Here is a 16162-nt window from a genome sequence, read left to right as displayed (position 1 = left end):
CCCCCCCCTTTCCTTCGTCAAACTATTAGTATTATTATTATTGTTATTTACTTTATTTTATTTATTTACTTATTCATTTATTTATTTTATTTTATCTTTTAATTAATCTTACTTTATTCTATTTTACCCTTATTATCATTATTATTACTACTATTGTTATTATTTTTATTACACATTTATTTATTTTATATTTATTTTATTTACCCTTTTTAAATATATACAGTATATGTATATTTCTTAAGATATCTGAATGTACTTATCTATTACTTATTTTATTTCATTATTGTTATTGCTGTCTGCTCGATAATTCATTGTGAAAAATCAATAAAAGTAGTTGAAACTATAATATAATGTGTGATTATATTCATCACACATCTAATATAATAAACAGAAGGTTACAGTTGTGACGCAAAGAGGAGGGATTTTCAGGGTGTACTGGCCCTTTAATTTAACTCGGGCAGTTCGGGTCGGGACGGGGAGGCGGGGGGCGTCCAGTTATGGCACCTTCCTGGATTAATAACCGTAATCACACCGATTAACCGACCACGCAGGTGTGTATTAAGCTCCAATGAGCTCATTGTGACCACGGACACACGCGCGCGCGGCGTATGACGCGCTCTCAGCGTCAGCTGGACCTCCGAACAGGTTGATGCCGTGATGCTGCATTCACTGGCAACTGAAAAAATGGGAATTTCTGCCACCACACTCGGAAACGTTGCAGAAAAACGTGAAAAGAAATCGGATTTTACTCATAAATTTGGTTAAGTTTCCCATCTCCGACGTCAGTATTCAACAATGTATGTTTTGTAAGCTGAATGTCAGCCATTTACTGATCTGTTTAAACACCAAAGTACGTTTGTGTATGTTTAGCTCATTTATTACCTCAGTAATAAATAAAGTATCAGTAATATAATCACTACGGACGAGCATTTATTTTCTATAGCAAAGTAGAAAAGCACCTTTAAAGTCCCTGAGTTCAGAAAACCATAAAAAGTTAAAAAGTGACGTGATTTGGGCTTGTACGTTTCCATTTCCGTAGTACAGTGAATGCAGCATCAGCTAGCTTGATTTACTTTTTGTATCTGAACATCTCGAATTACGATGTTTTGCTGCAAATAACTCACACATTATCTTGTAAAGGTAAAGATCTGGACACCTTAAGGTAAAGTACTTAAAGTAATCAACGTTAATCACGCTAACTGCTAGCAGCTAGCTCACTGGTTAGCTAGTGTACAGATAGCACAATGTAGAAAGTGGCAACATACGAACTAAGCAAATTGGCAGGGAACCAAAAACTGTTCCAGTTGTCAGCTGGTCCTTTCATTCAGACCTAATTTTACTCTGTGTGTAACTTTAAATGTGTGCAAAGCGGTGCATTTTAAGCTTATAATTTCATTAAGCTAACGTTAGCTCATGTAGCTAATTAATGTTTTTTTTTATCAGACACAAGAGGTTAAACGGTGAGTTAGCACCTTAGTTATTCTGCTGTCAAACATTAAATAATCTGTAGAAAAATCTGTAGAAAAAAAAGCTTGTTTCATGTGAAATATGACTCAAAACAATTTTGTTTTCAAGACTTTTTCATTTTACAAAATATTCAAGATGTATTGTCTTCAAACAAGTCCCTATATCTGGCTGAAATGGTGCTTGTTAGGCAGTTGTGTCTTATATCAAGTGTAATGAGATATCCAATGAGACATATACCTGGTAAGATTTAGATTTTTTCCAGTGTAGGGACTTGTTTTAATACAATTCAATTCAATGAATTTTTATTTATATAGCGCCAAACACAACACATGTCATCTCAAGGCACTTAGGTAATAAAGTCCAATTCAAGCCAATTGGAATTCAATTAATTGTAATCATAATTATTCATAAAATAGTGCAATTCGTTCATATAGAGCCAATTCAAAAACAATTTCTTAACTAAGGAAACCAACAGATTGCACTGAAACTTTTTTTTTTTTTTCGGTCCAATATCCCAGTACAATACATCTGGAATATCTTGTTAAATGAAAAAGTCTTGAAAAATCTTCTTTTGAGTCACGTATCACATGAAACAAGCTTTTTTTTTTCATTTGAAGAGGTTTTTAAGCTAATTTCAAGATCACTTTTAACTCAAAAGTCCTAAATATCATATTTTATTTCAAGAAATCTTGACAAGCCGATTTTCACTAGTTCCATTGGCAGATTTTTTTTTGCTTATTTCAAGCAAAAACGTCTTTTATTTGCTGTTTTTTTACTTTTTAATCTGCAGTTTTAAAGTGTGTGCAAAGACAGAAATGGTTTATTTTCAGCAGTTACTGAACAGTCAAGTTGAAATTAAATTGTAATTTACATCATTTATATCAGACACATTCAGTTATGTGAAAAGCAAAGATCTTAGAGAAGCAGCTGCTGCTGCCCATCAACCTGGGAAGGGTTATAAGGCCGTTTCCAAACTATCTGGCCCTAATTAAAATGTTAGTATTGCAAAGGTTTTACACTTTGTGTGCGATCAACATAGACTTAAAGATATGATTCCACTGAGAAGTGGTGGAATCAGTGAACGCATAAGAGAAAAAACAGTTTGCTGCAGCCTGAAACCTTGATGATGCAGAGATATCGTCTGAGTCCATCAGAGAGAAATATTATTCACAGGTGGAAAACATTCAGGACAGCTGTCAGTCTTCCCAGGAGTGGACGTCCCAGCAAGGTCACCCCAAGGTCAGAAATCCAAGAGCTACATCTCAGACTCTGCAGGCCTCAGTTGGCATGTTAAAGGTTAAAGGTCACCCCAAGGTCAGAAAGTCAAGAGCTACATCTCAGACTCTACAGGCCTCAGTTGGCATGTTAAAGGTTAAAGGTCACCCCAAGGTCAGAAACCCAAGAGCTACATCTCAGACTCTGCAGGCCTCAGTTAGCATGTTAAAGGTTAAAGGTCACCCCAAGGTCAGAAACCCAAGAGCTACATCTCAGACTCTGCAGGCCTCAGTTAGCATGTTAAAGGTGAAAGGTCACCCCAAGGTCAGAAACCCAAGAGCTACATCTCAGACTCTGCGGGCCTCAGTCAGCATGTTAAAGGTTAAAGGTCATGACAGCACAGTTAGAAACAGACTGAACAAGTATGGCTTGTTTGGAAGGGCTGCAGGAGCTACCAGCTGCTGGATCAGGGGTTCACTTAGTTTCTCACTGCTGCCACCAGCTGCTGGATCAGGGGTTCACTTAGTTTCTCACTGCTGCCACCAGCTGCTGGATCAGGGGTTCACTTAGTTTCTCACTCACAAAAACGTGCATCAAACACTCTTTCCCATGAAAGAAAAACCAGTTTGTTCAGACTCAGAATATTCAACATGAGCGATCTATGGTGTTTTGGTCTCGTCTGTAGTTCTGTGTGACCATGGATCCGACCTGCTGTGATTCTGTGGCTCCAGCTGGTTTGACGGTCCAGGTGTGTTTCCCTGGCGCCCGGGCGGCTGTTTTGGACAATCTGAACCGACAGCGGGAGGAAGGCAGGCTGTGTGACCTGTCCATCCAGGTGCAAGGCCGAGTGTTCAGGGCCCACCGCTGTGTGCTCGCCGCATCCTCACCTTACTTCCACGACCAGGTGGGCCGGCTTACTTTCACGTGTAATACACACAAACGCTTTTACACCCGAGATCCGTGACATTCGTGACTTTGTCCAGCTTCATTTAAACAAACATGTGGCAGATAGTGACAGAGAAAAGTCCCTATTGATGCGAAAGTAGTACATCAAGTAATGTATAACACCAAAGTACTCTTAGAGTCACAGTTTGCAGACGTTTGATGTAAGATAGTGATGAGGGATGGAAGCAGCTGAAAGACTTACTAATTGTGAGAATGCTTTAAGGCAGAGGTCTTCAACAGGGGGTCGCGGACCCCCTTTCTCACAAATTGTGTGCAAACGTGTGCCATCGACAGATGGTTTGAGGATTCATTGTCCCATCTACATGCATGTTTAAAGTTAAAATCTGTGGATTATTTGAATAGCTCAGTGTTGTATGCAAGATGTTTGTTTATAAATGGCAGTGGCACGGCCACCCTGTACCTTGCACATGTTTAAAATAAAAACATGAATATATTAACCTGTGTATTATTTGAATAGCTTAGTATTGAATGTACAATAACAGAGTAGCTATGTTTATACACGGCACTAGGCCCCGTTAAATATAAAACACAATTGTATGCCATATAAATAGTAGGGGGTCCCTGCTCCAAGTCTCCATCAGTTTGGGGGTCCCTGGCCTAAAAAACATTGAAGACCCCTGCTTTAAGGCATTCTCACTCTTTATTATTATTATTCCACCAGTTTTTCGCCACCTAACTACTCCTGCATACTTCCATCTATTTCTACAATTTTGGTATCAAAACGTTCAGCTCTTTCAGCAGATTCCTTCTATCATTTTTGGTGTTTTTAACTTTTACACCTTTTAACATATTCAACTTTTATTCAAATTTTCCCGTCATTCAAATGAATTGAAACTGCTTTCAGCTCTTCCAAATCATCTTCCTCTTTACAATCTTCAGCCAATTTTGAAATATGACAGTTTCAAAAATATGAACATTTTGCTCCTTCTTGATTTTTATGAATGAGCACACAGTTGAGTGCGTGCTGATAAGTTTAAAATTTTTCAGTTTTTTTCAAATAAATTCCTCTAACTTTCATACAGTTTAACTTAGAGAAACAAATCATACCTTGAAATGTAGGACAAATTGTCCTCTTTCAGCCAATGTAACTACTAAAGAGCTCACATTTACAGAATTTCAGCTATGAGCCTTGAACCGAGACCAACCTCTCAAATTCTTTGACTAACTCCAATGTTAAGTTTGGTAGTACACAAAAATCACAAAATCCTTTCAACCAATACCTCAGCAACAGTTTTTACTGCTAAAATTGGACTATTTTCAGTTTCTTTAGCATGGTCAGCTATCCCCATTCAGCTCATAAGCATTTTCACTGCTGTTTCGCAGGAATAGCTCTTTCTAGTTATTATTATTCCTTAAGTTTTCGGCACCTAACTACTCCTGCATACTTTCGGCTATTTCTACAATTTTGGTATCAAAACGTTCAGCTCTTTCAGCAGATTCCTATCATCATTTTAGGTGTTTTTAACCTTTACACTTTTTAAGATATTCAACTTTTATTCAAATTTTCCCGTCATTCAAATGAATGGAAACTGCTTTCAGCTCTTCCAAATCATCTTCCTCTTTCCAACTACTGCATGCTTTCAGCTAGAGAAACCATTCAAACTTTAAATGGGTCACAAGACATTCAGCTATTACCAAATTGTTTCAGCTTTTTCAAATCTTAGGCCAATTTTGAAATATGACAGTTTCAAAAACATGAACATTTTGCTCCTTCTTGATTTTTATGAATAAGCACACAGTTGAGTGCGTGCTGATAAGTTTCAAATGTTTCAAACAAATTCCTCTAACTTTCATACAGTTTAACTTAGAGAAACAAATTATACCTTAAAATGTGGGAAAACTTGTCCTCTTTCAGCCAAAGTAACTACTAAAGAGCTCACATTTACAGAATTTCAGCTATGAGCCTTGAACCGAGATCAACCTCTCAAATTCTCTGACTGACTCCAATGTTAAGTTTGGTAGTACACAAAAATAACAAAATCCCTTCAATCAATACCTTAGCAACAGTTTTTACTGCTAAAATTGAACTATTTTCAGTTCTTTTAGCATGGTCAGCCATCCCCATTCAGCTCATAAGCATTCTCACTGCTGTTTCACAGGAATAGCTCTTTCTAGTCCTTCTTATGGTTCCTTATAGTGACACAATTAGAAAATTTTTGGACTACCGATTTGTCATCTCCCACACTCGTTGGAAGTTATGTCACTTATAGAAGATAGAAAACATTTAAAATGTTAGAAATGAGACATTTTGATCTTTCATGAAAAACAGGAACTCATCTTGAATTTGATGGCAGAGACAAAAAAAAGTCTCAAAAAAGTTGGGGCAGGTGCAACAGAAGGCGGAAAAAGGGAGCCTTTTTAGTTGTTATGTACCATGGTCCCTTCGATCAGTGAGGGTCGTGTGTTGGTCTCTATAGTCAGTGAGAGTCGTGTGTTGGTCTCTATAGTCAGTGAGGGTCGTGTGTTGGTCTCTATAGTCAGTGAGAGTCGTGTGTTGGTCTCTATAGTCAGTGAGAGTCGTGTGTTGGTCTCTATAGTCAGTGAGGGTCGTGTGTTGGTCTCTATAGTCAGTGAGAGTCGTGTGTTGGTCTCTTTAGTCAGTGAGAGTCGTGTGTTGGTCTCTATAGTCAGTGAGAGTCGTGTGTTGGTCTCTATAGTGAGTGAGAGTCGTGTGTTGGTCTCTTTAGTCAGTGAGAGTCGTGTGTTGGTCTCTATAGTCAGTGAGAGTCGTGTGTTGGTCTGTATAGTCAGTGAGAGTCGTGTGTTGGTCTCTTTAGTCAGTGAGAGTCGTGTGTTGGTCTCTATAGTCAGTGAGAGTCGTGTGTTGGTCTCTATAGTCAGTGAGGGTCGTGTGTTGGTCTCTATAGTCAGTGAGGGTCGTGTGTTGGTCTCTATAGTCAGTGAGGGTCGTGTGTTGGTCTCTATAGTCAGTGAGAGTCGTGTGTTGGTCTCTATAGTCAGTGAGAGTCGTGTGTTGGTCTCTTTAGTCAGTGAGAGTCGTGTGTTGGTCTCTATAGTCAGTGAGAGTCGTGTGTTGGTCTCTATAGTCAGTGAGGGTCGTGTGTTGGTCTCTATAGTCAGTGAGAGTCGTGTGTTGGTCTCTATAGTCAGTGAGAGTCGTGTGTTGGTCTCTATAGTCAGTGAGAGTCGTGTGTTGGTCTCTATAGTCAGTGAGGGTCGTATCGTCGTCCTCGCTTCTTCACAGGAGAAAATAAAATGTGAACACTGGGTGCACCAGAGTTTCATACCGGGTGTATTTCAGGACGCCAGTGAGCCAGTTTCCATGGCTGTGTTCGAAACCGCCTACTTCTCCTACTACTCATACTAACTTTTTTTAAGTTCCCGGATGCATACTAGATTCTCCGAAATGTTGGGTATGCATCATGAGGTTACTACTCATACTCAAACTACCCAAGATGCAACGTAACGTGACGTCGCCGATCGTCATTTCCTGTTAAAACGGCAGTTTCAAGCTAGCTACAACGAGGGTCGGTTCACTTCCTGTTTTCAAAACAAAAGCACCAATTGTATCGTAATGGCTTTCCCTATGATAAAAAGCAACGGGTATTTTATTTTGTGAAAATAACCGGAAGTGCGTTGCTCACTGCGGCTAGCTTTAGTAGCGCCGAATTCATGGGAACAAAATTGTAAATAGCCGGTATTTTATCAGGTTTTCAACACGTTGGGGATCTAAACGACTACTTTCTCGCCTGAAAATGTTTCAAATGTTGCTAAAGTTTACAGAGTTTAGAGCTTAAGAGAAATCAGCTTCAGGCCGGCTGATTTCGGCTCTGGCAGGAGCGAAATGCATTGTGGGTAAACGCTCTGCATACTGTCTGATCGATCAGTATGCAGAATGGAAGTATGTAGTAGGCGGTTTCGAACACAGCCCATGAGTTAAACCTGTATTCAGACTCAGTCTGTTTGTGAGTTTACATTTGGATGTGGGTGTTTGTATGTACGGTGGCTCCTAGGGGTCAAACAGCTCTCAAACCTTTTCCCAAAACTTTAATGACAGACGAACGATTGCGAGTCCGTGTGTAAAGGTTTGACCTGTGAGAAATCGGTCACAGATCATCATCTTTCAGACATCAGATTGGGCCTAAAAAGGTTTTAGAGGTTTTCGTGGTCACAAAAGCCTCGTTTCCACTATGCAGTCCGGTACGGGTCGGTTCAGAACGGTTCCCTTATTTCAGTGTTTCCATTACCACAAAAGCGTACCGGTCCCATAGTACCTGTTACCATTTTTGTAACCCTTCTGCTTGGGGTACTGAGCACACAGGACCGGTTCCCTTGGGGAGGATAAACAGGTTCGCTTCGGCGCTCTCTCCGCCTACTCCGGGGGTCCCCTTTGTACAGTGGGAACGCAAAGCTGACCCCAAAGCGACCCGACCTGTACCGTACTGACAGTGGAAACGAGGCTAAAGGCGCTCTAATTTGACTTATCGACGTTCTGACGCTCAGAGCGGTCCAGGAGTGTGAAATGCAAAACCACCCGATTTAAAAATTCTTTTTTTCCCACTGCCATCAGATCACTGAATTCTGCCAAAGACTGAACGGACCCCCTTGGTCCTACTGCAACTGTCTTTTACTCACCGTGACTACTTGAATGTACTTGCAATTTTGCCTAATCATCACCAACCACCTCACTGCTGACTGCTGCACAAAGACAGCTAATGTAGCGCACTACTGCACATTTATGTACACAGGCTATATTTCTATATTTTTATTTCTATATTTCGATTTTACTTAAGAATCCTGTTATAATATTGTTGTTGCATGCTTGTTTTATCTTATCTTTTATTATATTTGCTGCGCGGGCAGCAAAGCAAAGAATTTCATTTTACAGGGAAACACGTTTCTAACTGCACATATGATAATAAACCTTTGAATCTTGAACTCGGCTTGCTCTTGTTCGTGTCTCCTGACAGGTGTTGCTGAAGAACGTGACCACGGTTTCCCTTCCCTCAGTCATGGACCCCGTTGCCTTTGAGAGTGTCCTTAGCTCTGCCTACACGGGCCAGCTGAGCATCGTGCACGATGACATCGTCAACTACGTGACGGTGGCCAGCTTCCTTCAGATGTGGCATATTGTGGACAAATGCACCGAGATCCTGAAGAGGCCCCGGCCCTCCGGAGAAGCCGCCGCCGCCCATCCTTGTTCTGCCTCCCGTCAGCAGTCTCCAAGCAGCACAGAGAGCTTGTACGTGGAAAGGGAGGGCAGGAGGAGGGACAGGAAGCCTGATGCCTTGCCGCCATTAGCCACTTGGAGACGCCCGCAGCAGTTAGCTCGATGGGGTCGCTCGCGGCCCTCGGCGGCCCAGCACTTAGCCGACTCCCAGCTGGACAGCCTCCCGAGCTACGAGGAGAGTGATTACACCGGCTGTGAGGAGGTGTGGGCTTCCTGCCACGTTAAGACCGGCCTGTCGGCCCACGATGGACCCGGCCACAGTAACCGACACCACGGGGGCGTTCCCGGGGGAGAGGCGTTAAAGCAGAAAGTCAGGCTTCAGCAGCGGGTCGCCCCGCAGAGCGCCGACCGGCTGAGCGACAAGACCAGAGAGAGCGATGAGACGCTGGACCGGAGGAGGGCGGAGAGGATAGAGACCGAGGCCGACGAAGGGGTCGGAGAAGGAGTGGAGAGGAGGGAAGGCTTCGCTCACATGCGGCACGCCGGTAAGATTCAGATGTGGTAACTCAATCCGTCTCTGATTCTCTTTAGTGTGTTTTCTTTTTTTTTTTAGAAACTCTAAAGGAGGGGTGGGACTATGTGCTTTGGTCACGATTCTTGATAATTGCGATTCGATATAATCAGTAATTGCAATTTTCTTCCTCCTTAAAAAAGAAACGAGTTGAATCATACCAGAGATGGGGACTCAAGTCACTGTGACTTGGACTCGAGTCGACTTGAGTCGCTGTTTTGATGACTTGTGACTTGACAAAAAATAAAAGACTCGACTCGGACTTGGAAGTTAAAGACTCGGCACTTGACTTGACTTGAGACACTATGACTTGAGTTATTCAGTTCATGTTTTGAGTTTGAATATAAAATTAATAAATTAATTGAAAATATAATATGGATTACCCTTTAGGAGCGCTGAGAATGGCGTCATGGTTGGATCCCTACCCTGTCAATCAGTCATGCCCTCTCTACATACCTTAGTGTTTATTGGAGAGAAAAAACTCATATCAGATATGCATCAACATGTCAGCAGGAGGGGGACCGAGTTATTGTCTTCGGCTTTCCTAATTACCATTTTGACGGCAAAAGACGGACAGCACAGTGCAAGACATGCGGCATCAACATCTCAGACAGCCAGACGAGAACTTTGTTCGTCATTTGAAGATCCATTCTGACCAGTAAGTGCTCGTCAAATTTGCTAATATTATCCTGTTAGCCTAGTCGGTAGTTAGCTAACGTTAGCTTGATATGATACGGGGTGGACAGGTTGGACACATTGGCCAGTTTAAGACTGGTAATCCCTGGTGGGGTGAGTAACTCGTTCCACCTGGTTGTGCTGGGAGCCGCCATCATTGGGACTGCTATTCTGCGGACGTATGCTAAATAAGTGCTATCAGGCCTGCAACGATTTATAAAGCTACGGGACTGATTTATTCCTGCAAGAGACTGATTATGTTTTTTGATAACTTTTTTTGTTTAAAGTTGTCTTTTTGTTTTGATTTGGGATTTATCTGTTCTAGCACTGGTTGTGTTTATTATCCAATTAACAGGCGTGAAACCTCCTTGTGCTATTGTTGATTGATAATAATATTACTGGGATGAGAGTGAACTGTTACATGTTAATGTGCATTGCCCTTGGTTTATTCTACTGACCAGTACCGATTATTAAACTGGCATGTTATTTCATATTACCATTTTTCCTTTTTTATTTTAGTATAAGGTTAAAGCTACACTGCACTTTGCTTTCCGTTGTACGGTAAGCGAGCCTAGTCTGGTTAATGGGATCAGTTGCGCACTCTATGCACAAGATACACTGTTACCTGTTAAAACACTCATTACTCGTGAGAGCACAGGTGTGTAGAAGTCATTAGAGTGTAGGTCAGAGAATCTGGGCGTTGTTCATAGGGGAAACGTGAGCAACGGGTTACATAAATGGAGGCACTGCTGGGATAAATCAGTCCCGTAGCTTTATAAATCGTTGCAGGCCTGATAGCACTTATTTAGCATACGTCCGCAGAATAGCAGTCCCAGCACAACCAGGTGGAACGAGTTACTCACCCCACCTGGGATTTCCAGTCTTAAACGAACGGCAACAAAACTGCTCCAACTCCGGTCCAACAGTCCACTCTGGATCACGTGCGTGGTCTGATTCTGTAACTCCAAAATCCAGGCAACATGTCCCAAAACGTTCATAGCTCCCGCTAGTTGGTAAAACATCAGATAATCCACAACGGCATAAAGTCCAGCTTCTTCGAGAGCCGCCACCTGCCGACTGAAGCTGGATTTACAGTGGACGCGTCTGTCACGGCGGTGGCGGACCGTGACGTCAAAATGACGTTTCAGGCATGGTGCTTACCTTGAAAAGACGGCGCATCGCGTTGTCGTGCACCAGTCGATTTTTGTAACTTGGCGGCGCCAACGACAGACCGGATGGACCAATGTGAGACCAGGCTCAGTCAGGAGGTGCGTTTGTACACCACCTGTACGAAACAGCACAGGGAGCACGTAAACTCCCAAAACTGGTGGACAGATGGCAGAACTTTGGGGAAAGAGGGAGAGTTCTGTAATAATGTGTGGAAGAAGCTACGGGACAGATACATGAAGGCAAAGAAGAGGGCAGAGACTCTGTTGATGCCGGGGGCTTCAGACCTTCACCTCTATTAACTGAATTAAAAAATTAAAATGATCCGAATACTGCAGCAGTATCAGTAGCCCCTTTCACACTGAGGAAGAACCCGCGTTTAATTCGCGAATTTAGCGTGTCCGCTGTTCCTTTCACACTGACGACCCGGGCTGGCGTGTCAATTCGACTCGCCTTTCGACCCGCGTCGGACCCTAGTCTTTTTGCCGAGCCGAGTTTGGTGTGAAAGCAATTGACGCGGGTCGGACGTGGGCGTGGCGTGAGGAGACAGGATGAACAGCTGATGAGATCAACAGCGACAGGTGAGGACAAGTTTTACTCTGTTTTACATCAAGTTGGAGACATTTTTTAAGATGGCCAACTGGGGAGACAAGGAGGTCCGCGAGCTCCTCAGCCTCCGAGCAGAGGACGTTATTTACCGCCACATGTCGGGGACGGTGAAAGATGGACCTCTGCTGGAAGGGCTGGCGAGAAAGATGGGAGAGCGCGCTTTCCCACGCAGCAAGACGCAGGTGACCAACAAACTGAAAGCCATGAGGAAAAAGTTCCATGCTGTTAATGACCACAACGGCAGGAGTGGCAGAGGGCGATTGGACTGGCCATATTTTGACATGTGCCACGCCATCTGGGGAGGAAGCCACTCTGTATTTAACCCTACCTCCGACGCATAGCTTGTGCCTACGTCATTGTACACGCCCAGCATTTTATGTGTTTCGTGTGACGCTCTGCCACTAGGCAACGCTCCCTGAACTCGGCTTCAGGCGACACGGGTCACCTAACACGCCAAGCTTACACATTGCTCGACGCGGGTCGAAGTGGCAATTTGGACCCGCTAAGGTAGCGGGTCTCAGTGTGAAAGGGGCTATTAATTACAATATTCCTGCTCTTGACAGTGGCATTGTTTTCTTCTCCACTTTCGTGGTTGTAGAATAGCGGTAACCTTAACGTAGCAGCGCCACCTCTGTGACGGAGAAGATTGCAACTACTGGCGCATCGACTTGCGCCACTATATATTGCGGGCACGAAATCATCATCAACACCGCTCGTGCTAGCAGACGCGGCAACCATGACGCTGTTCGTATAGCTGGCGCATACACCTCCGTTACCGTTCCCACCCCCCAGCCATCACAGCCAATCAAATTGCTCAAACTTGATATTGCCCTTGACTGACCAGTAAGGTAGAAACAGGGGAAACTGATGCATTTACTGGCGGTAGTAAATAGTAGGTAATAGCAAACACAACATTTACTGCGTGTTTTAAAGTCAACAAAAATACATGTGTATATTGTAATATTTAAGACTTTGGCAAGGCGCAAAGCATCAAAGGTAAGTGTCATACACTAACAACATTAAATAGAAAAGTAATTATTACAGTTTAAGATGGGAAAGGCCTACAATGCATTGCATTTAAAGAAATGTATAAGGTGAGTAAGAAAAAAGGAGGTTATATATAACCTAGGGGGTTACAGATGTTTACTGACAGTTACTTATATCTTTGTCTTTTCACTTTATAAAGATCAGATTCTGCAGGTAAAATTGCAATAACAAGGTGACTTGACTTGACTTGACTTGAGAAAAAATTACTTGAGACTTATGTGTGACTTGGTCCCATCTCTAAATCATACGCAGGGCCGGTTTTTGCTATGGGCAATGTGGGCAACCGCCCAGGGCGCACTCTATGTTTAAGGTAGGTAGACTGATCCCAGGCCACAACACAAACTGCTTCCAATCCAAATAAACTGTATTTCATTCCTAAAAAGAACATAGACCCATATACCTTCATGTAAGTAACTGGGTTTTGTGAAAAAATGTAATAAAAATAAAAATCTGTGCAGCCATCTCCGTGAATCTGTTTACGTCACGTGACTCCGGTTGATTGACGGGTGAACGGACGGCGTTAATGGGAAAAGCAAAGGTAATAATGTGGAGTCATCATGGATCATCATCATGGTGAAAGACCAAAGAAGCCATCAGGTGCCCAGTTTAGAAAGAGAAGAAGAAGAGAAATGGGCAAAAGATAAAGGGATGCAGATTTCTATGAGTGACCTGAGGGACATAGCCTATAGGCTATCTGTTAGCCTCTTGCTAACATGTTGCTATTAGCCACGACTGTATTTGATTTTTAGTTTTGCTCAGCTAGAATTAGAATTGAGGCATCATTTCATGCAGCTAATTTCACCCAAAGGCAACCTGGACTGGTTTGTGTTTGCAACACAACAAGAAGTCCCGACTGTGGATTATTTTTATTGTTATGAGCTATATTTAATTAATGCTAAATTAAATAATTTAAATTAATAAACTTCTGATATACATTGACATGGCATTTTGTAAGCTACATGTGGTATCTTTTTGTACCTTTTTGTATTTAAGATTAGAATTATAATATGTTGTTGTGTCGTGGCGGGGCAAGTTTTTTTTTTTTTTGGGGTGGGGCGGCGGCAAGGGATGGTTCGCCCAGGGCGTAAATCTAGCCTGGACCGCCGCTGATCATACGCTTCCAGAATGAAAGTCGTTCCCATAAACGATGCACATCAGCCTGTGTCAGTCAGTCCAGCAGCTGAGAGACAAAAAGAGGTATTTAACATGAACTGCATTTTTTAAAGTTTACAGTTACACAATGAATTGAAATGTCCACACAGCACAAACGTGGGATAGTTTTTCTGGACACGGATATGACGTAATATAATTGATTCCGGGGAGAAAAATCGATTTTTAAAATCATCCCATAAAAAAAAAAATCGCGATATGTACATGAATCGATTTTTTTTTTTTTTCGCCCACCCCTACTTTAAAGTGTATAAAACCACCTGTGGAAATTAGAAGTATCTCACTGATAACATTCCTCCATCTCCACCTCACCTACACCACCTTCCACCTTTTGACCATCTCCTCCACTCATTCCACTCGCTGTCAGCTGTTTCTAACCGGCAGCTTGTTGTTGTTTTCTGTGACAGATCTCCTCCCAGTTTCCAGCGAACAGGAGGAGGCCGGACATGCTGCAGGGAAACAGAGTGTGGAGGTGATGAGGGAGAAAGCCCAGAGAGATGTGGCTGGAAGCGATGCCCCCTCCGACCTTTCCAGCGCTCACGGCTGTGGGACGGGGGGCACCGCTCCGGGCCCCTCGTGTCCGGCCTCAGCCAGACCCCAGTGGCAGACGGCCCCCTGGTCTCAGCAGGAAGGCCAGGGCGGCCACGGCAACCACGGCGATAAAGATGAGGAGGAGGACTTTGAATGTTTCTCCGGAGGAACCTTTAACAAAGACACCTACGATGAGATCGAGGACGGGACGGGTCAGGTGTCCCAGAGGCAGCTGGCGTCTCCTGACTTCAGCCTGACGGGGTCAGAGGTGAACTGGCCCTCCACCAGTGGGCCACTGGGGGGCTCAGTGACTCCCACCTCCAGCCGCCATCTGTCCCCGTCCTCCGCCGCGTTTCCACCTCCGCCCTCACCTCCCACCCCGTCTTCGTCGTCCTCGGTGTCCCTCGCCGGCGCCTCCTACTCGGGGAAGGTCCACTTCTGCCACTGCGGGAAGGCCTACACCCTTAAGAGCATGCGCGACCGCCACGTGAAGATGCAGCACCTCAACCTCCGGCCCTTCGGGTGTCCCGTTTGCACCAAATCCTTCAAGATGAAGCACCACCTGACCAAGCACCTGAAGACGCACGGCGGGCTGCGGCCGTACGAGTGCAGCCTGTGTGGGAAGAAGGTGATCTGGAGGGACAGCTTCCTGAGGCACCAGGCGCGGTGCGAGAGGCTGGCGTCCAGCAGCGGGGCGAGCGCGCGGGTGGCGGGCGTGGACGGCGGCTACGGCTACGCCTTTGACGAAGGGGAAGCCTTTCTGCCAGCGGGACAGGTGAAGGTGGAGCAGGTGGACTTCCACAGGGACGTGGAGGACGGGATGGGCGGGTTGCTGGACAACGTTTCTGGGATGGTGGACGAGCTGAGAACGCAGAGTCTGAACACGGCGTGTCACGTTTTCAAAGAAGAGGCCACGGAGGGCTTCAGCGGGAGTTAGACCTTATCCTGAAATGGGTTTTCAGCACTTAAAGGGATAGTTCGCCTCTTTTGACATGAAGCTGTATGACATCCCATATCAGCAACATCATTTATGAACATGTTCTTACCCCCTGCTGCGTCCTGTGAGCCGAGTTCCAGCCTCGTTTTGGTGTTGATTAAGGTAGTCCGGCTAGTTGGCTGGGGTTTAAAATATAAAGCGTTTTGCGTCTCAAAACAATATAGAATAGAAAGATACTTTATTCATCCCCCAATGGGGGAAATTCAAATTAGTCAAGTAGCTCAAAAAATTATCAATATTTACAATGATTGTATATTAACAACAACAATAATAATAACAATTCTAATAAAAATACTACTTCTAACTGGGGTGGTCGGTGGCGTAGTGGGTTAAGCAGCCGCCCCATGTACAGAGGCTATAGTCCTCGATGCAGCGGGCCCCGGTTCGACTCCCGCACCGAGCAGCCCTTTGCTGTGTGTCTTCCCCTCTCTCTGCCCCCTGCTTCCTGTCTCTCTCACACTGTCCTATCATTAAAGGCATAAAAATACTTTAAAAAAAATAAAAATAAAAACTACTACTAACTAACTAATAATAATAATAAATGACTAAATAAAATAAATAAATAAATTTAAAAAATATATATATTTTTTTTATTAAATTAAATTAAAAAAAAATG

At 43.6% G+C, this 16162-nt stretch overlaps 1 protein-coding gene across 2 annotated transcripts; it reads left to right on the top strand.

The window, feature by feature from the left end:
* The first annotated feature begins 460 nt into the window (after positions 1-460).
* On the top strand, positions 461-15545 carry zbtb22a (zinc finger and BTB domain containing 22a). Of its 2 annotated transcripts, none has more exons than XM_075449514.1 (4): positions 461-551; positions 3368-3586; positions 8580-9324; positions 14426-15545. In XM_075449514.1, exons 2-4 carry the CDS (start codon positions 3380-3382, stop codon positions 15484-15486), a joined length of 2013 nt encoding a protein of 670 aa, XP_075305629.1. In that variant the 5' UTR covers positions 461-551; positions 3368-3379; the 3' UTR covers positions 15487-15545. The 2 variants fall into 2 exon arrangements, with proteins under 2 accessions (XP_075305629.1, XP_075305630.1); XM_075449515.1 differs by lacking the exon at positions 461-551 and adding an exon at positions 577-1162.
* Positions 15546-16162: the final 617 nt, after the last annotated feature.

This window comes from Odontesthes bonariensis, chromosome 18, assembly GCF_027942865.1.
Source record: "Odontesthes bonariensis isolate fOdoBon6 chromosome 18, fOdoBon6.hap1, whole genome shotgun sequence".
Lineage (NCBI taxonomy): Eukaryota > Metazoa > Chordata > Actinopteri > Atheriniformes > Atherinopsidae > Odontesthes > Odontesthes bonariensis.
Note: the sequence above shows the minus strand (reverse complement) of the source record. Positions and strands in the feature narration are given on the sequence as shown.